This window comes from Schistocerca nitens, chromosome 2, assembly GCF_023898315.1.
Source record: "Schistocerca nitens isolate TAMUIC-IGC-003100 chromosome 2, iqSchNite1.1, whole genome shotgun sequence".
NCBI classification, from domain to species: domain Eukaryota; kingdom Metazoa; phylum Arthropoda; class Insecta; order Orthoptera; family Acrididae; genus Schistocerca; species Schistocerca nitens.
Window position 1 is genome coordinate 674,914,295 of NC_064615.1, and position 21,357 is coordinate 674,935,651.

The following is a 21,357-nucleotide window of genomic DNA, read 5'->3' on the forward strand; positions in this document are numbered from 1 at the left end:
TATCAAGCTCTATCATGAGAACACCTATCTGCTGGTGGATAATAATTTTGATTTTTAATGTATTTTCATTCGTTGTCAACACTAACGATATCTGACGTTTTTAACTCCCAGTGAGACACAGAACTATTTGCGAGATGACTGTAAGTTCAAGATGCTATTTTGAGCAGCTGGTGGATAAAAATTCGGTAGCTGACGTCTCTTTGTGTGTAGTCAACAACGATATGTGTGGGGCTCTATTCCCAGTGAGCGCTGAACTCTTCGTCATATTATTTCAGTTCGTCGTGTCATTTAATGTTCATACATATTCTCAACTAGCTGCTCGTGAATAACTTTAATTTTTAATGTCATTTTGTGTTAAATAGTTCAAATGGTTCAAATGGCTCTGAGCACTATGGGACTTAACTTCTAAGGTCATCAGTCCCTTAGAACTTAGAACTACTTAAACCTAACTAACCTAAGGACATCACTCACATCCATGCCCGAGGCAGGATTCGAACCTGCGACCGTAGCGGTCACGCGGTTCCAGACTGAAGCGCCTAGAACCGCACGGCCACACCGGCCGGCCCCCACCATCTGGTATCAATGCATTACCCTATCATCCATTATATATAATCATTTTCATAGTACACTTGATATTATAGATGAGTAGGACACAAGACAGGACATAGATAATGTCCGTTTGACGTCAACAGTGTGTAACATTTTACTTTTTTTGAATAGGACAATGTTCCTCTCCAATAATTTTTAGATTAGTTACAATAAGCTTACGTTGCAAGACAATTCGCTTGTATTTTTCAATATGTGGTCTGTTGTCGGTTTGAAGGCCTTCCATAACATCGGCAACGTAGTGCAACTCCACCGAGGGCTGTCTGGAGTAGGGTGGAGATAGCAATGTGAAAGTTGCGAGCTGTCGAAGACGATCTTCATATTCCTAATGCGATTAGGACATCGTATACTCTTGACGACGTTTAGCACCTGTGCAGTCAGTCACCCAATTTCAGAATTCATTTTGAGTAATCCTGCTAAATTCCCAAAATATTGTCTTTTTATATTGATGAGTAATATGGATAGTCGTCACGTTCATGTGCCGTCTACAACGCAAATTTAATGTTACTATCCTAGGAACTAACCTGCAATACGTTTTGTATTTCATAATCGGAACTATCTGCATTAACCGTCATCAGAGCAATGTCAGGGAACAGAATGCAGCAGTGCCTTGCTACCTACTTGAGGACCTGCTTGAGTCGTGTTCTAAGGAAAGGGTAGTTGCTGGCTCACATTATATTAAACTAGCGAGAAGTACCGACTTTTCCTTTTCTCTGCAAACATCCAGAACTAAATTCAGTAACTAAATGCTAGGAATATATTTGCATTGTGCCAACTCAAAGATCAATAGATATGGATATAGATATAGATACAGATTTTTATATTTAAAGCCATTCTCGTTCTGCGTTGGAATAAACATCATTCATTATTTGCTTGTTCTTGTTACGATTGTTATTGTCATTCTCTCACTCGCAAGAGTTTTCGCATTCCTATTTGGTATCGATGCACATGAAGAGTGGCTATGAAAGAAGGGAATACTGAATGTTATGTCATGCAGAATACACTCATTTACTTCGGCTCCTCGTGATCTACGCTACAGGAGAAGTGAGATACATAAAGTTGACAGTGTGAGGACAGACCTGGTAGCACAACTGTGCAACTACACAGTGTTACCAGATAAAATGGTGCTGGTGTAGTACGGACTTTGCCACAGTAGCAGACAGCTGGTAATTTAGGACCATGACCGTGGATTACACTTTGGTCAGTGCTGGTTAGAGTGCTGCAACTGTTAATGGAAGGCTTTGTTTGATAGTCTTATGCTGATGCTGTCTGAATAAATTATGCCATTGGATACAAAGCGGTTTAGTTTTGAGATCTAACCCACGAGGGGGGAAGGCACAGTGGTCTGCTTCAGGAATTCCAAGCAATAAAACACAAAAAACAACCCAGGAAGGGAGACATGCATTTGGAATCTGTTCATCGTTACGGGGTCAAACAAGAGGGTAACATTACTGAAACAATGATCGGGCTACTTAGTATATAATAGAGCATACAGATTTCAAGGAGGAAACGTATGAAGACGCAGACTTCCTCGTTATCAATATGTGCGGCATATCTTTCGTGTTAACGAAAGTAAATTCCCGCTTTACCTCTTCTTACGTGTCAAATGAAATGAATGCCATGAGGAATAGAATATTTGTTGACTGCGTCTCTTCTTGCTTCCATCCTTACCAACATATTTCTTCATTCTCGTGGTAATCATGACATTCTATGTGTATGCTGCAAAAGATTGCAAGTGGACAAATTCGACATCGAGGTGCAATGCGTTATATTCAATTCGAATAAGCTTCCGGTGTATTTTTACTTCGTTTGTATTTTTAGATGATTATGAACGTTACGGAAAATTATCTCACATGCTTTATGTTGAATGAGAAACATTGAATGATCCGTTTTGCTTTCCCTACGTTGAAATGATATAATGTCGGCGTCAACAGCCTTCTTCCACGCCGGAAGCTGAAACTTGTATGATTCTGGATTAATGATAATTGAGTGTCTCATATGTATACATAGCCCACAAGGCGACGTCAGAAACCATCAGGGGAGAACGCCGCATAAAACCAAACGTGCGCGCGCGTCTCCACTCTGAAGAACCGTATCGGAGAATCACGGCAAGCATTTCGCTGAAGAGCTGCCTCGTCAGAGAGCCTAGAAATGGCAGCGTCGTAGCAAGTATTTGTCAACACTCTGATAGTGCATTTACTTCCGGGTGTAGGTCGGCGTTACCTCGCTAAATTCACTTGACATTCGTTTTCCACATCGAAGACTCGTACGATATAATCCACTGCAAGATGACACAATTAGAAAGTATATTTAATTTCTGGACTCCAAGAACGGCGTTCTTCACATAAGTAACACCTGTTTGTGTGTGCATTCGGGAGGACGACGGTGCAATCCCGCGCCCGGCCATCCTGATTTAGGTTTTCAATGATTTCCCTAAATCGCTTCAGGCAAATGCCGGGATGGTTCCTTAGGAAGGGCACGGCCGATTTCCTTCCCCATCCTTCCCTAATCCGAGCTTGTGCTCCGTCTCTAATGACATCGTTGTCGACGGGACGTTAAACCAGTAATCTCCACCTCCTCTGTTCATGTGTTTAAGGTTGCGTTTTGAGGCTCAGGCAACATCGCAGTGACTATATTCCGCCTCTGGCCGCCAGTGTGTCGTTAGCTCAGAGGTTCCCTTGTGCGTTGCAGTGCTTGTACTATAAGACATAGCAGTTCGAATCACGGTAGAAGCCGCTGACTACAACCTTTTATTTTCCATTTTAATTAATGGAGTTGCAAACTGCTAGTAAAAATTTCTTATGCGAAATCTGAAGAATGCCTTTAAACATCAATCTTCGTCCGATTTCGACTTAGTAAATTAAGTTAATATCATGGATTTCTGCTTTGCAAATTCCAAGGTGCTTCACTGTAAAATAGACCCTGAAAAGATTCAAACCGACTGTCAACGATATAAATTTGAGCTTTGTTCGTCATATAGGTCTAACATGTCAGAAGGTTGTTTATGAAGTGCACATGTTCATTAATATAGTTCCCTTCTTCTAAGTTTTTGCAATAGCATTTAACTGTAGACGTTTTCTAACACCGGCGTTAGCAATTCCTTTCCGTTCTCTGAAACCTTCAAACCGACAAATTTTTCTGGTTTAAATCTGATAACCTTAACTATCACTTCCGATCAACAATAAATACTTCATGGACCCATATATGGAACTCCAAATGTGCAGTGTTCCTGCACTGCTACAGAGCATGCATTGCAAGGTATTCACACAGTTTATCGCATAGACTTACCATAAGGAATGAAACAAGAACTGTAATACACTTTACAACACAGACGCTCACTGTGGCTTGACGAAAACATCCAAACATTGACCAAAAGTTGCACAAATAATTGAGTTTGAAAGGAAAAGAAACGAGGTATGAAGCATTTATAAATTCATCGAATGTAGTGAGGTGGTTTAATTTCGTCCCAGTCTATGAAATTAATTTCGGGCCATACTCAGCTCTTGCCGATTAATGTAATATAATACCCGCCTACTAATCAGGGCGTCTGTCTCCGTTGCTTTTGAGCGTGAATGGAAATTGTAGAAATTTTCTGTGGAGCAACATTTAATAATAAAGCGTTTTAAATCATCAAAAGCGATGAGCGGTAGCAGGCGCTTTCGATAAAGAACGGGGGAGTGCAGCGCCGCTGCTGTCGCCACGGCCGCTGCCAGTAGCCAGCAAATGGATCCCGGAGCTTTGCCGCATACGGTGTCCAGAGGAGGACAGTCTGCAGGAAATCTGCCGCAAAATCGTTACTGGATAAAATTTTGATATCGGTGTGTCACAAAGCGAAATAGATTGAATCTGCGCTACCATTACATTCACGTCTCAGCATTCAGACAGAAGAGGCTATAAAAATATTTTATGCCAGCTGCTCTCGATCCACTGACATTATGAACAGAAACAACGAACGCTACCGCTAGACCACAGGCGTAATCAGCCTAGAGTTTCTCTATCATGGGACAAGTTTTCCTCCAGGAAGTGCCGCAGTCTACAGTGTTGCCAGATTGTGCAGATAACCAGACTTAGAGAATTAGCGAGTTGGCCAGTTTTTTTGTCCCATGTCGCGATCGGCGCGGACTTAGCCTCTGAAGCGGCCGGCCGCCGGTCGAGTTTTATGTCAAAGAGTGTACGTCCCATTGTACCAGTTATTACAGTTTATTCCTGTTCCTCTCACGTACGAACCGCAGGAAGCATGATTATTTGAATGCCTCTGTGCGAACAGTGGTTATTCTAATCTTATCGTCACAATCCCTATGTGAGAGATGCGAGGTGGGTTGTAGCATATCCGTAGAGTAATCATTTCAAGCTGGTTCTTGAAGCTTTGTTAATAGAATTTCTCGGGATAGTTACCTCTGTCTTTTAAGAGTCAGCCAGTTCACTTTCTTTAGTATCTCTGTGACACTCTCCTACGTAGTAAACGAACCTGTGACCACTCGTGCTGCTCTTTTCTGTACGCTTTCAGTATCCCCTGTTAGTCCTATCTGTTATGGTCCCACACACTTGAGCAATATTCTAGAAGCGGTAGCACGAGTGGTTTGTGAAAAATCTTTTTTTTGGACTGATTGCACTTCCCCAATATTCTACCAATTAACCGAAGTCTGCCACCTGCGTTACCCACGACTGAACCTGTTCCTCACGGCTGCGACGGTGTTCCATCGCCCTCTCCATCTCCGAACATGTTCCCAGGAGAAGAAGAATACGTCATCTCAGTTCTTAAAGAGGGAGCATTGTCGGTCTACGCCTCCGTAGCAGCTGCATTTACGACACGGTCGAAATCAGTAGGATCGTGTGTATCTGTCCGCAAGAGACAGTCGTCAGACGGCGTCTGTCGGCGTTTGTAGTGCTTGCGAGGTAAACGGTGCTTCCGGACGTACATCTCCATGTTAGAATGTGAGTGTAGATCCGACTTCTCTGGACCTTCCGAGACCAAAGGCTGTGTTGACACGACTCGTGGATCAGTATCCATCCGCTCATGGAGCCGAGCGACCGCTACGGTCGCAGGTTCGAATCCTGCCTCGGGCATGGATGTGTGTGATGTCCTTAGGTTAGTTAGGTTTAATTAGTTCTAAGTTCTAGGCGACTGATGACCTCAGAAGTTAAGTCGCATAGTGGACAGAGCCATTTGAACCATTTGAACCATCCGCTCATTCTGCGGCGGCAGTTGCCATTCGGGGTTATCTGGCATCTCCCTCTGCAGTGCGCGGGCGGTATGTGCCCCGTCAATAACGTGTCGGTCTGTCTGCAGTGGTAACCTGTCCCGATCACCACCGCCAGGCGTCGTAGGTGCCGTCACTTGTTCATACGTAATTGGTAGGATCGAAGGAGGAAACTGTACCTCTCTGCCCGATAGAATGTAGGTGATCTGCCACTGCAAACAATCAGATCGAACATGACCCTCCTGTCCGTATCCTGAGCATGAGCACAGTTGTCCATCGTAGATGATAATTGTGCGATAACCGGCAATGTTTAGGTATGAAGGAACATGCTTCGTTCTGACCCGTCTTTCTCCTCTGAGTACAGGATACGTTAGAAATGTCTGCCATTACAGCCATGTGGTTAATGACAGTCCTGTACGGCTTAAGAGTGGAGATAACGGAATGGGCGGGTTCTCAAAAGGTAGCTGGGAAATCCGGAGGTTTCTCGCGCCCAGGCATGCAAGTTCAACAGTAAAAGCGCCGATATGTCCATCTGAATGCCTAAACTGCAGTTTGAGGGCAGCATCAGTAATAATCTTCGTGCACGCTTCTTCGTTAATCATTTACGATACTGGTCGTGATCGAAAAGAGAATACCAGTGATATCCTGTGGATCTAGATTTAGTTCATCACGCAAGAAGTTTTATACTTCAAATGCTCGCGGCCGTGGATATTTGGCCTGGAGCGTAACCTTGATAGTGTTCTTCCTATAGGAGTTCGTCATGTTACTTCCATGAACTTCTAGTACGAGACTCGCGCTCGTGGAAAGTAAACAAACTCGCGTACGCCACCACACCGGCTGAACGCTAAGCATACATCCTTACCGCTCCGTCACTGATAGCTAACTGCCACTGAGCCACCTTGGCACATCGGTTCACACAACTGTACGAATTACCCTGGCAGGCCTCCCTCCTCAATCCAATTTCTCACGGCCGCCCCAGTCTACTTTAAATTCCACCTTATACGCGAACAATATACATAAAATTATATCTGTTTGAGGCCAATAAAGTCTCTGAAATTATGTCATTATATTTGTATAAGTACCTGCATCTGGGTTTCAGGCTGGACCCCCCCCCCCCCCCTTTCCAGAAGATGGAGAGCCTTCGCAATTTGGTTCGTGTGTAAGGGGGAATTTAAAGTAGACTGGGGCAGCAGCGTGAATTTGGATGGAGGAGGGACGTGTGCCAGGGTAGTCCGTACAGTAATGTGAACTGCTGTGCCAAGGTGGCTTAATGGCTATCGCACCTGCATAGTAAGCAGAAGACCTGGCTGCGATTCCCGGCCTTGGTACAAATCTTCATTCGCCGCTTCAGTCTATGCACATAAAAGGAAAAATAATTCGTTGTATTGTATATTCGTTAAGTCACAATATTTCATTTGTACGTTGGCAACACCAGTCTTTTCCACTAACTTCCGTATTCGCGGGCTTCTTATCGCTATCACATAGTGATGAAACCCATTACGCTTACAGTCTCTAAAACAAAAGACATAAAAAAGTCTCATGTGGAAACACTTTGTCCCAGCATGGGAAGATGTTCAGTCACTGCAGTTTCTCAGTAATATTAGTTTGTAAAACAGCTTACACTGGTGTGAGATTTCCGTCACAGTCTCTGAAGTTGAAGTCAATGGTTCACGTGAAATCCGTCATACTGTAATCTAAATGAGAACAATTTGAACAATGATAACAACAATATTACTCACTATGGGTGAGCAGTGTCCATCAGAATAGTGATTCTAATAATCTTCTTGATTATTTGCAAATTCTTCCTTCTTATCGTATTTTAAGATCTAAGTGAATTACAAACTTTTGCTCAGAAATATACTACTTCGATTCTCGTCAGTTTTCTGATGTTCTTTCTGATACGTTATTCCCCAATTTGTATTGAATTTCCTTTGTTGATGCTATAAAGAAAAGTAATTACAAAGTCACTATTTTCATTTAATTGCTTTATTCACAACTTTTTGAGATTAAAAAGAGTACAGTTTTATGAAAAAGAATATAATTTTAGAAATTTGCAGCAAAAACAGTCAAGTCAGAAATTAAATTAACAAAAAGTTGGGGTTCCTTTCGAATTACTAATAGATTTCACAAAACATTAGAAACAACATTAAACCATTAAGGATGTAACTGTTAAATAAAAACGTTTGTGACCATCATTTTTGTGCCTCTAAGAGGTTTTTCGTCCGTATTGAAAAATATGCCTTCAGCGACTTGGCCACATTTGATACTTGAGGTATCAACTACTACATTTCGTAAAGCAATGTTTGGATATATCTTTTTATGTGTTTTGTTACTAAATATGGCACTAACACATTACTTATTTTCAGTAGGCCTACATGACTGAAACTAACATTACATTACTTATCATGTTTCCAATCACAAGGTATCGATGTGCCCCGTAGCTTATCGAAACTACTTTACTTTAATGAAAACACTCCTATTCCAAAGATACATAACACAATGAATCTTTGAACGCTTCCTAAGTACTTCTCTTTTTCACGCTTCTTATGCAGCTCACAAGTGCTGAGAGAGAAGTTAGTGCCAACCCTAAGATATTCCACTTGAAAGTCCTACCTCTTCACAATACTATTTGATCATTTGCATTTTCGAAGTGTACATATTTCTTGAAACGATAGTACTGCCTCTTTTTCTGGAACAAATAATACGTTAAGACTTTTAACAAGCAGAGGTACTGCAAGATACATTGTGAACAACTTGCAAAGATTTGACACATACACACTCTTAAACAAGGGTAATCTTAGTATTTGAAAGCAAACTTCAAGTAATTCAGAAGAATAAAGTATCTTAGAAGGCATTATACGTCTTAAACAGATAGCAGCTATGCGGAATGATATGACTTCATGATAATGTTCAAATGTCAGTGCTGTCAAGTAGCAGTATCTTCAACTTTGTCTCTTCGGGAATAATTACTTCTTTTCTTTTGACTGTAGCAACTCATGAAATGACGGACAAAAACAGGAATTACAGCAGTGTTGAATACAAACAAACATTTGTGGCAACTTTAAAATTCTATTTTAAAGTTAAGGCAACTAAATAAACCTGATCACTAATCTGTTACAAATTTTGGCTAAATAAATAGAACGTTCATGCGTATGGCTGCAGCGATCTGGAACAAACACGTTTAGTTCGTAAATGCTCTGACCAATTGCGTAACGTTGAACAGTATAGACATTGCTTACACGATCTTCATACGTTTGTCCAGCACTAGATAGAACGATCCTTCCCAGAAATGTGAACTGCTGACCATTCGCTCGTCAGGGATCATGGTCAGATGTCAGCAGCGGGATTACTACAAATACGGCTACTGAACTGCCGCTTCTTGCTCCGCACACGACAACTGACTTACGAAGATAACGGCAAGTGGCATAACTTGATTTCTCAGAGACTTTGCTTAGTGCAAGAGGAGTCAAAATAAGCGAATACGTGTCTCGATTTATCCGTATATACTCGACTATTTCTGAGAAAACGACAGTCAAAGTTTTATAGACTGATAATCTCAGCTGAAATGGTGGCACAGTGACTAGTGTCGCGGTTTTTCATTTCTTGCCACCCGTGTTCGACATCCAATTATTGTTTTTATTTGTTTTATTTTTGTTGTTTTCATTTATCTACCCACGTCCGTAGAAGGTTATTACACGAACGTTTCTTATCAAGTTAGGAGACACAAAGACGTTATAGTAACTGTAAAACTACAACTAGGTTTCACAACAAGTGTCATACATTTATCATATAGAAGGTGTTTCATAAGTGATGCTCAATATAATATTCAGGGATATGACAGGAATGATTATTAGAAACAAAAAGGTCAAATGAACTTGGACTCCAAAACGCATACCTTAAGAGCTATAAGCAGTCCTTATCTTCGACAGTGTGAAACAAATCTCTTCTACTGCAAGCTCTTTGCTTTCCTTATTTTGAGATATGGTAGTATGGACCAAAACAAGAAAAACTATCCAGTAAATATGTGCTCTAACATGCATGCCTTAAGAGCTATGAGCACTTGTTTATCTTCGCTACTTTGAAACACAACTCTTCTAATGAACAAGTGCTCATAACTTTTAAGGTATGCATTTTAGAGCACATCTTTACTGGACATTTTTGTTGTTTTTTGGTCCATACTACCACTTCCCAAAATAAGGAAAGCAAAGAGCTGGCAGTAGAAGAGATTTGTTTCACATTGTCGGAGATCAATAATTGCTCATAGCTCTTACGGTACGCGTTTTAGAACACATGTTTACCCGACTTTTTTGTTTCGAATGACCATTCCTGTCATATCCTTGAATATTGACCATCACTTCTGAAAGTGTGCGTGGTATTTCCAAAGGTTACAATTTTTTTTTTAAATTCCCGTGTTTTTATATTTCATTCTTATATCAATTCTTACATTAGTTCTTATATTTTATTCTTACATTTATTCTTCAGAAAGATTTTGTGCATTCCCTTGTATGATACCGATCGTAGTAACGTTAGAAACATAGAAATTCCGAACATCTCGACCATCTGATGTAGACACGTATGCCACAGTGACATTTCTTCGTATGAATCTCACTCAGAATAGACACGTCGTTATCATTGCTGAAGATTTGGCGCGTTAACAATGATTTCGTGAGAAACCACGCATAACGGATCATTTTTCAAAAAACTGGTGCTTGCAAATGACTGATTCAAAATACACTGTAGGTATTTCACCGAAAACAATTCGTTTAGTAATCTTCTACGGACATGGGTTGATAAATGAAAAATAAAATAAATGATAGGGTTCCGAACACGGGGCGCAAATGTGTGAAGCCGCGACGTTGGCAACTATACCATTGCTTTGGTGGAACTGTTTACTCCTTAAACGGAATATAAACTAACTTAAAAACTTTGACGGTCCTTTTCGCGGAAACGGTCGAGTATCGATGAATAACTGAAACACGTGTTCGGTTATTTTGACTCCTCTTCCTCTGAGCGAAGTTTCTGAGAAATCTGGATATGGCACATGCCGTATTCCCCTGTTAGTACGTTCGACCTCGAGTACTGCTTATTCTGAAGTGCCTCTAAGCATGGCCACCAACCTTAGCGCGACATATTAACTGGGTTCCCCTAATTTTGTTGTACATGAGCATATTCAAATATTTACGAAAGTACTACTTACTCAGGGCAAGATCACAAATCCTAGAAATCATACAATCTCGGTGATACGTGTTTTGGATCTTTACGCTGTCTTAGTCACAAAAAAAGAACAATTCATACAAATACCTGGAATATTGCGCAAAGACTGCATATATCAGTGGATAGAACATCTCTCGAAATTTAAATTCGTAAGAATTACCATGTCGTAGTTGCAGAAAGCACAGCCAGGGAACAGGGCGTGTGCAGGAATAATTTGTCTGGAGCCCGAAGAAATCGACGTCACATGCGGGCAACCTTATGGGGAGGGCAACCACAAATGGTTCAAATGGCTCGGAGCACTATGGGACTCAACTGCTGAGGTCATAAGTCCACTAGAACTTAGAACTACTTAAACCTAACTAACCTAAGGACAACACACACATCCATGCCCGAGGCAGGATTCGAACCTGCGACCGTAGCGGTCGCGCGGTTCCAGACTGTAGCGCCAGAACCGCTCGGCCACCAGCGGCCGGCGAGGGCAACCACAGCTCAGACATATTACGCATAACAATAACAACACTGAGCCCTCAATAACCGTGCCAATTGTCATAAAAATTACAAATAAAAAGTCAAGAATGATGAATTTCCAAAAGGCGAATGTCTGTATGAAGGTGCTTTATTCGCAACTGCCGGTTTCATGTCAGTATAGACACATCTTCAGGTTTATCTATCAAAAATACAAATCACTGTGTGAAATTTTTGAAATGGTAGAAATACAAAACTATAGTGTTGACATTCAACAAGAAACAACGACGAGTACTCGCAATGGTTATATTTCCATAATGTAGATGGACTACTACGGAGTCACAGCATTCGGGAAGTTATCCAGCGTAAAATGTCAAGCCACAGTGGTGGGTTGTAATAAAATTGAGTGCACCCAAAAAATCCTTGTAAAAATGTACAAAGCATGACTACTGAACGCGCCAGGCCTACACAAAAGAGGGAGGAAAAGTAATAATTACTGTGCAAGGTATAAAATGCCTAAAAATAACTAACTTCTAGGGAAAGTACTTATAGTAAATATTATCCCAAAAATTATAATGCAGTACGGAGCCAAAATGTTGAGAATGTCTAAAAAGAAGTTACTTCTAGACAGAGTGCTATAAGTACACGGGAAATATTATCCCAATAATAATAATCCAGTACGGAGCCAAAACGTCGTGAATGGAAGAAATCTGAAAAATAGCTTACCGTATAACACCACGTGGGGTATATTGTAAGATCCGGGGGACACCAACTGCATAAAGCCAATGTAGTATAACTCAAAATCCCTCGGAATGTGCGTAATTTCGTCGTACTGACAACCGGATGATGTGCTGCAAGCAGCCCGTGGAGGCTAGCAATACACTGGAAGGCGGAAGGCCTCGTTGGTTAAGAGGCAACCAAACTAATCATACGAGCGCTGCAAGGAGGAAATCATAACTAGGAAAACAACTGAAACCTGGGAACCATATTACATAACTTTAAAAATCCATAGTTTATTGTAGGTATTAATGAAAAATAATCATCAGTACTTCAATATTCTAAAATTACCAACGGAGTAGTATTAGGGTATTAAACGGTTGCTAAATTGATCTTAAAATCATCCTAATCGCTACTGGTGACAATTCAAATTGAATAGTGTCTCAGTTCAATCTGATTATTCAGAGTTGAACCTGGGGCTCGCTTTAATATCTTCGTGATATGTATTTCTTCCAAAACATTTAAAGCATTTCCTTTTGTTTCCTTAAATATAATAAGGAAATTTTTCTTAACATTCGATATAGAATGACCAGTTTCGTTCAGATGAGCTGAGCTAGCTGATTTAGGGCCGGCAAGGTTTAGTTTTTCTTTAAACCGTATGTTAAAACAGCGCCCAATCTGACCTACATACTGTATTTATGGGTGCAGTCATTGCAAGCAGTCTCATGAACCCTAGGCCTGCGTGTAAGACTGTACCAGTTGCACTTGTTACGTGTTCTAACTACTCGAGATAATGAACTCCGTTCCGACATTTGCAGTGAGTTGTAGTGGCTACTGGAGGACGACGGTTTTTCACAGAAGTAGGTTTATTAATGAAAAAGCCACGTTTCGTGCGTGTGGAAAAGTGAATCGTCCTGATGTGCGTGTTCATTTCACTGAACATCCGCACGAGATTGCGGAACGCGTTTGTGCTTCACCAGAAGTTAAGATCTTTTGTCCCATGTCTCCTTCAAAAGTTTGTGTACCAGTTTTCTTTGCGGAGGAAACTGCGACTGATGGTTGGTTCAAATGGCTCTGAGCACTATGCGTCTTAACTTCTGAGGTCATCAGTCGCCTAGAACTTAGAACTAATTAAACCTAACTAACCTAAGGACATCACACACATCCATGCCCGATGCAGGATTCGAACCAGCGACCGTAGCGATCGCTCGGTTCTAGACTGTAGCGCCCAGAACCGCACGGCCACTACGGCCGGCAACCTGCGACTGATTTTGTGTATCTGGTCATGTTGCAGCACTGGCTTATGCCGAAATTACAGCAAGACAGTGGACACTTCATTTTGCAACAAGACAGTGCTCCACCACTCTTTCTTTCAGACATTCATGATTACCCCAGTGCCGAACTGCCTCAGCGTTGGGTCTGAAATGCTTCCCATCATGAGTCATGACTCTCCTTTTCTTCTATGCCTCCCACTCCCCTCCTTTCATTGGAATTAACTCCACGTGATTTCCTCTTAGGATATAATGTCAAAGATCGAGTATGCCTGTCTCCACTGCCAATTCATTTGGAAAAGTTGCAAGAAAAGATAAATAATGATGTCGTTGATCTAAACTGTGAGGTGCTGGGTCTTGTATGGCAAGACTGTGACTAGCAAATTGAAGTTTTGCCTCGTCACAAGTGCCCTTATTCATTACATGTAATGTGAGTCAAACACTTGGGAAGTAACTCTATCCACTTCTTCTTCTTTCACTACTGCCGTCGTCCCGCTTTGCGCAGTGTCGTCAGGTTTAAGGACGGATTGGGATGGTTAACGATTAAGCGGTGGCCAGATGTCGTTCTTGCCGCCACCCCAAACCCCCCGGGATGGAATTAGTGTACCCCAGCTGTCTGCGTCTAGTGTAATTCAAGAGAGTGGGAATGTGTTTCAAATGTCTGCGAGTCGTGTAACGAAGGTGGAACGTGGGGACCAGCCCGGTATTCACCTCTGGGTGTGTGGAAAACGGCCTAAAAACCACATCGAGGCTGGCCGGCACACCGGCCCTCGTCGTTAATCCGCCAGGTGGATTCGAACCGGGGCCGGCGCGCCTAACGGAGTCCAGGAAGCAGCAGCAGTGCATTAGCGATCTCAGCTAACCTGGCGGGTGGTAGTAGCTGTATCCACTGATGGGTGTTTTCTTCTGGGTGTATGTAGTTTTCGCTTTCTGAAAGCCTGAATGTACTTACGACCAACGCTGTACAAGTGTAATAGAAAGTTATACGAGTATACTGAAATTATGTATTTAAAAATAAGCAGACACGTGGTATTTGTATGTGTCTGACAGTGTAGCTACGTTGCGAACTGCTAAAGGAACAAGGTTTAGAGCGACTCCGTGTGGTGTTTGTTCAGATCGGACAGATGTCAGAGCTGGGCCGGCTGTTGTTCGTGGACCCGTCGCTGCGGCCACCGCCACGCCCCCGCAACTTCACCATACTGTTGTGGAGGCACGGCAAGCTGCTCGAGAGGAGGCACCTCCGCCGCTTCGGCGACCGCAAGTGAGTCATCAGATACTACCATTTAGATCAATGCTTGTTTCCTTTCCTCTAGAAGTAGTTCCTCGCACACCTTCCCACCTCTCTGTCCAACATCTCCTTCTCTCTGTCTCTCTCTATCCAACTCTTGCTCGCCCCCCCCCCCCCCTCCTGTCTGTCCGTATTATCCTCTGTCCATCTGCTCCTTTCCCTCTGTTCATCTCCTTCTTATCCCCTTCTCTGTCCATTTCCTCCTCCCCCTTTCCCTCTCTTTCTCCTCCTTTTTTCTGTCCATCTCCTCCTCTTTCTTTTCTCTGTCCAGATCTCCTCTCCCCCTCTCTGTCCATCTCCCCCTGTTCTCTTTCTGTGAATTTCTCCTTCCCCCTCTCACTGTCGTGCACGTCGTCCCCTATCTCTGTCCATTTCCTCCTTCTTCCTTTCCATAAGTCCATCTTCCCCCTTCTCTCTCCGCGTTATAACCCCTACACCAGAAAGACGTTGCTGGTTCTTACCCTCAAAGTATTTCTTTTCAGGCAGTTACTGGTACGTGTACCAAGTTTGGTTGGAAACGAGCCAGGACTATAGGAGGAGCTTTTCCCCAGTGGCATTGCCGGTGTACCCATATATAATACATATTTAACATAATTTAGTGCGTATTTTTACACATATCTCACCTGCATGTCTAGCTGTTTTTGCCCTGCAGTTTCGTTTTCCCATACGACGTCATATCTCCTGCATTATTTGTTATGAAAAGATACATTTTGCTAGGTACACTATTCGCCATATGCGAATGTCGTCTGCGAAAAGTGTTGCAAATAGAGTTAGTAGCAGATACGTAGTAAAATAAAACGTCATTCTTGATGTAACAATTTTTACGCATCTTAGTATTTGACGTCGTATCTGATGAACTATGTATCATACAGTGATATATTTTTATACATTCAGAAGAATATGTGTTGTGGATAGAGTTGGTAACCCAGAAGCAATAAATTAAAACGTCATGCATGATGCGGCAGTTTTTTTTCTCGAAAGTGAGTGTTTCACGTCAAATCTCCTAAACTATGTGTCGTACAGTGGTTCATTTTTGCAGGTACACTGAACTGGGCCAATTCACTCCGGGAGGGCTTCCTGGGCCAAGCGCCGAATGCTTACGCATTTCCACAATCAGGAAATCACTCCTGGTTCGTCGATACGTTGCAATCGCCTTTCGAACCTAACTTCTCCTCCTTTATCGTGCAGCGTGGCCTCTCGGAAGAAGTGTCTACAAGAGGAAGTCTGATTATCGGAGTTGTAATATTTCTTTGACTGCCAGTGGTTCAGTCTCGCTGTACTTAGAAAATACTCCTTACGAAATTAGACTCTAACTTTTCCGTACTGGACTCTGTTTGATGTTGGAGGTGTTTTTTCTATCAGACGTTTCCCTTATACTAAATTTGTTGCGAACTTCGAACAGATTTAGTGAAGACCTTTACTCACAACAGTGTTTTATATTAAGTGTGCCAAGATTTAGTTCAGTACCTATTTTTCCTCATTACCAGACAGTAGATGGTGTGTGTGTGTGTGTGTGTGTGTGTGTGTGTGTGTTTGTTTGTTTGTATGTATTTGTGTTCTAGTTAGAAAAGTTTATTTAGACTTCTTTCAATTAAGATTGCTCAGAATCTTGAAAACTTGTTATCTCCTCCCAATGGTTGAAGGATTATTTGTGTCTACTCAACGGAGCTTACTTTTGTTCACGACTCCCAAGACTGTGTTCATCTTTATTTAAATAAACGTTTGTTTGTTTTATTTTATGGCCTGTTTAATTGTGGCCTGCGTGTGGTGGATTCATCAATTGGCCATGAGGATAAAGTTTAGTGTCGTTTGTCAGTGCATTTTGATGTTGTCGTCTCTTGTCTCGTCCGCCGTTCATTAACTGGCAACGAGGTAAAAGGGTTTCTTTGGTTTTCCAGTGTGTCTCTCGCCAAGATATATAGTGCGTTTTCGTGTCGTTTTTTTTCTGTTGTCCTGTGGCTTTAGAGACGCTTTTTCGTTTCACATCTTCTACTGTTGACCACTTCTGTTTCGGAACTTCACTTCGTTCGTTGACAGTGGAGATTTTGTGGGAGCTTCTTGTAGTTTGTGTGACTTTCGACTTGTTTATGTTAGTTTACGTCACCAGTGTCCGTTACATTTGCATCCCGATTTTGAATCAGTGCGTCGTGTGCCTAATCGGGTCTGCCTGCTTCACTGAAGCAGCTGTCGATCTTCTCCTTGTGGTGCGACTGTTGGCACATACAACGCCGTCTTTGGACTTGTTGGCTTGTTGTCCCATGATGTAGCAGCTGCCCGTCGAAGTTGCTCTCCTGACATCGCTGCAGTTGACGGTTTCTGGTTCAGCACGCTAACCAACGGCCGGCAGTTTCGTGAGCCGCGACCGACCACAACCACCAGTGCTGTCTCTCGTTTCTGGCGTAGCACCAGACCCCTCGGACAGCATTCTGCTGCTAGCTGGTTCCCCGGCGCCGTCACAGTCACTCCGCCAGAGTCATCTGCCGCCGGACTGTGCCGTCGCCGTCTCTTTCTGTGGCCGTCCTTATATGTTTCTGCACTGTCTTGGGGTTTCTCCTCTCGGTGTTCCGGATGTCAACACGTTGTCCAGTCCCTTCCTATTCACTGTACTTACTTTCTGTTCCTACTGTGCCTAGTTTATGCACTTCATGTGTTTATGTCTCCCACGTGGTTCTGTACAACAATGTTTTATATCAAGTGCTTCCGCAGAGCAACTTTTTATCTTACGTGTTTGTGCACGACAATTTATCATCCCTTGCGCTATTGCACAGTTCGTATCCTTCCCACTTGCTTTGGAGAACTTCCCTCTCTGCGTTTTTCGGCCATCCGTGTCCAGTCTGTCACTGTTCTGTTATGGTCTCCTTCCAGATTGGCTTCGGGAAGCCTGCCAAATGGCCACTGCCTATCTTACCAGTCGCTCCAGGCCTGCCTACCCATCTTTTTGGCCGTGGACAGCAGACGTCCTGGACGCCGTAGCCGCAGGTCTTGGCCTGCCTGCTTGTCGACGCTATGCTCATTGCACTTAGGCAGCTTGTAGGTCCAGACACCATCTGCGGATATCACACAGTCCTCCACCTTCTCGCTTCGGTGGGAGATGGGAGAGGTCCAGTGAGCCGGGGGGGGGGGGGGGGGAGGGGTGCGGTGGCATGCTAGATATCCTGCGCCAAGGGCACCACGCACACCTAGTCGTTCGGGTTGCCGCAAGCCCATCCGCTTCGGAGCAGACGCCTTGGGACCTAGGAACTCTGGAATTCCACGGCCAGGTCAGCAGATGGAGCCAACAGCATGCTGGCCAGGCCGCCAGATGCCGATCAAAGCGCCAGCAGAGGCTGATGGTATCGTGTACCTCTTTCTCACGCCAGCCACGTGACAGTAAGGAGAACAGACCATATTCTGGCGCCGAGGGCTGTACTTAAGGCCGAGGCACGGCCCTTAGGAGTGGGCGTGGGGGGGGGGGGGAGGGGGCAATTCTCTCTGAGCGGGCTTCCTGAGCCAGCATAGATTCCTTGCTCTGTCTTTGTCTTGTGCAGGCTTCTGTTGTATCTGTACTGACATCGTCCTCGACGAAACGTCAAGCTGTAAACGGCATTCCTTATTCACCAATGAGTATTGTAAATGTTTATACCATTACCCTAGTATTGTATTTTTCATTAATATCATGAGTTAGATGATATAATTTATTTACAATACTGAAAATTCATGGTACTTCCTTCAATACATACCAGAGTCCAGAGTAACTTACGTTGCTCTTGTTGCGATCTTCAGCCTGAATACTGGGCTGGTGCTATAGTCTCTGCTGTGCAAGCCTTTCCATCTTCTAACAAGATCTGCAACCTACATCCATTTCAACATACTTACTGTATAAAATATTTGATCAAGTGAACTTCCACAACTGGGGAACATATTTGTAGAATACCACTTCATTTGCTAGTAATTTCTTCATTCATTCCGCGACCGGTTTGGAAGGACAAAGCTTCATGTTCAGGTGCTATTAAATAATGGAAATATAAATGTGTCTGGACCATCTGCACTATTCACTTCCGCATCGTGTTGTCAAGATGGGCGCTGTGATTGCCAGTCTTACGCTCCCATGCGCTTGTTTGTTGTTTGACGTGGGTGTAACCACCCCCTCTGCCATGACTGACTGGCCCGACCGCTGCACATTTATGTTCCTCTAATTATCTGGAGGCACCTGAAGATGAAAGCTTTATCTTTCCAAAACGGTCATCCAGTAAATTAAGAAATTATTGTTTACTGTATTCATGCCTAGCTTTCCTGTACAATTATTCTTATCACACTCATCTCTCTCCACTACCAAACTGACTAATCCTCGATGCCATAGGATGTGTCCTATCAACCACATCCCTTTTTTAATAAGTAAATTGCTTTTTTCCCTCATTTCTATTCAGTACTTCCTTATTAGTTACTCGATATACGCTTTAATCATCAGCATTCGTCTGTCGCTTTTAGTCCCTTATCGTCTGAAATGCTTATCTTGAGTTATAATTCCATATAAGACTACATTCCAGACAAATATCTCCAGAAAAGTCTTCCTGAAATCAAAATTTATATTAGATGTAATAAATACCTCTTTTCCAAAAACGATTTTATTTCTGTCGCCAGTCTACATTTTATATCCTCTCTGCTTCGCCCATCAAAGGTTATTTTGCTCCCTCAAACGCAAAACTCTTTTATTGCTCTTGGAATCTCATTTCCCAATCAAATTCCCTCAGCGTCCCATCACCCTTGTTTTACTGTTGTTGCTGTTCGTCTTACAACCCCTTTTCAAGACACTGTTCATGTCGTTCAGCTGCTCTTCCAAGTTTGTGCTGTGTCTGCCAGAATTATAATATCAGCAGCAAACGCCAAAGTTTTTATTTGCTCCTTGAGCTGTAACTCCGTTTCCAAATTTCTTCTTCGTTTCATTTACTACTTGCGTAACGTACAAATCGAATAACACCGGGGAGATGCTGCAATCCCATCTCACTCCCTTCTCAACTTCTGCTTCTGTTTTATGACCGTCGACAGTTATAACTGTAGTCTGGTTTCTGCACATAAATGACCTTTCTCTCCTTGTGTTTTATCCCTGCTGCCTTCAGAATTCCAAAATATTCCTCAAAATCTACAAATTCTATAAACGTACGATTAGCCTACCTTTTAAGATGTGTTGTAGGATCAGTATAATCTCGCGTATCCCTACTTTTCTGCGGAATCCAATCTGATATATCAGTTTTTCCAATCGATTTGTGAATAATTCGTATCAGTATTTTGCAATTGTGATTTACTAAACTGATGGTTCGGCGGTATTCGTGTATGTCAAAAAAATGGTTCAAATGGCTCTGAGCGCTATGGGACTTAACTTCTGAGGTCATCAGTCCCCTAGAACTTAGAACTACTTAAACCTAACTAACCTAAGGACATCACACTATCCATGCCCGAGGCAGGATTCGAACCTGCGACCGTAGCGGTCGCGCGGTTCCGGACTGAAGCGCCTAGAACCGCTCGGCCACCCCGGCCGGCCATGTATGTTAGCACCTGTATGTTTTTGGAATTGCAGTTATTACATTCTTATTGAAGTCTGAGGCTTCTTCCCTTGTCTCATCTATCTTCCATACCTGGTGGAATAATTTTGTCTGATTAGTTCTCCCACGGATGTCGTCTACTCCAGGCGTCTTGTTCCCGCTTAGGACTTTCAGTGCTGTGTTAAATTCTTCTCACAGTGATTGAGTTTTCTCAACATGAGAAATTAGAGGGAGCGATCTGTTTTACTTCGTAAAAAAAGAACTTCCTATAGCCAGTATCGCATAAATTCTTTTTTACTTTCGACTACTGGTTTCGACTGACTTTGCTGTCTTCTTCTCCCTTCACAGTTTTTGTTACAGTACATGTTCGTTGTTAGTGAGAACCTCATCCCATGTTGCGATATTAGTGGATAAAATGTAACACTTCATATAAAGGTTTGAAAGAAATATAACATTTATAATTAAAAAGCATCTTGATGTGTGATCTGAGGTTTTCCCGGCGCACGGAAATCTTAAAAATTTCTCTGGTATTCAGCCGGATGGCGTCGTCCAACAGGCGCGATATTTCGCCGAGCCAACTTCTTGCCAACTTCAGGTGTTATTGGAATCTGATTTATCTCTGATGGATGCCGACTTTATATAATCTTTATCCCCCTCCCGCGCCTCCGTCTTAAGCGCTTCCGTGCGTACGTTGCCGGTGGTGAGGGAAGCGCTGCGCCGGGTTGTGGAGGAAGCGTGGCACCCCGCGACAGATCGTGGGCAGCAGTCCTTCCACGGCAACGGCCGCGTGGGGAACTCTACCGCCATGGTAACAATGCGTCTTCTTTTTCAGGTGTTCTGTCAGGGGCGAATTTCCGTGTTCAAATGTGTGTGAAATCGTATGGGACTTAACTTCTAAGGTCATCAGTCCCTAAGCTTACACACTACTTAACCTATATTATCCTAAGGACAAACACACACACCAATGCCCGAGGGAGGACTCGAACCTCCACCGGGACCAGCCGCACAGTCCACGACTGTAGCGCCCAGACCGCTCGGCTAATCCCGCACGGCGATTTCCGTGTAGACTGTCATTG

The 21,357-nt window shown here is 43.0% G+C and overlaps 1 protein-coding gene across 1 annotated transcript in view; it reads left to right on the forward strand.

Moving 5' to 3' along the window:
* LOC126234548 (alpha-(1,3)-fucosyltransferase 7-like) overlaps positions 1 to 21,357 on the forward strand; it is a 362,065-nt gene that overhangs the window by 300,040 nt on the left and 40,668 nt on the right. Inside the window, exon 3 of the mRNA XM_049943245.1 lies at positions 14,590 to 14,735. Within this exon, the coding sequence (XP_049799202.1) occupies positions 14,590 to 14,735 (146 nt within the window). The remainder of the gene's footprint in view (positions 1 to 14,589; positions 14,736 to 21,357) is intronic.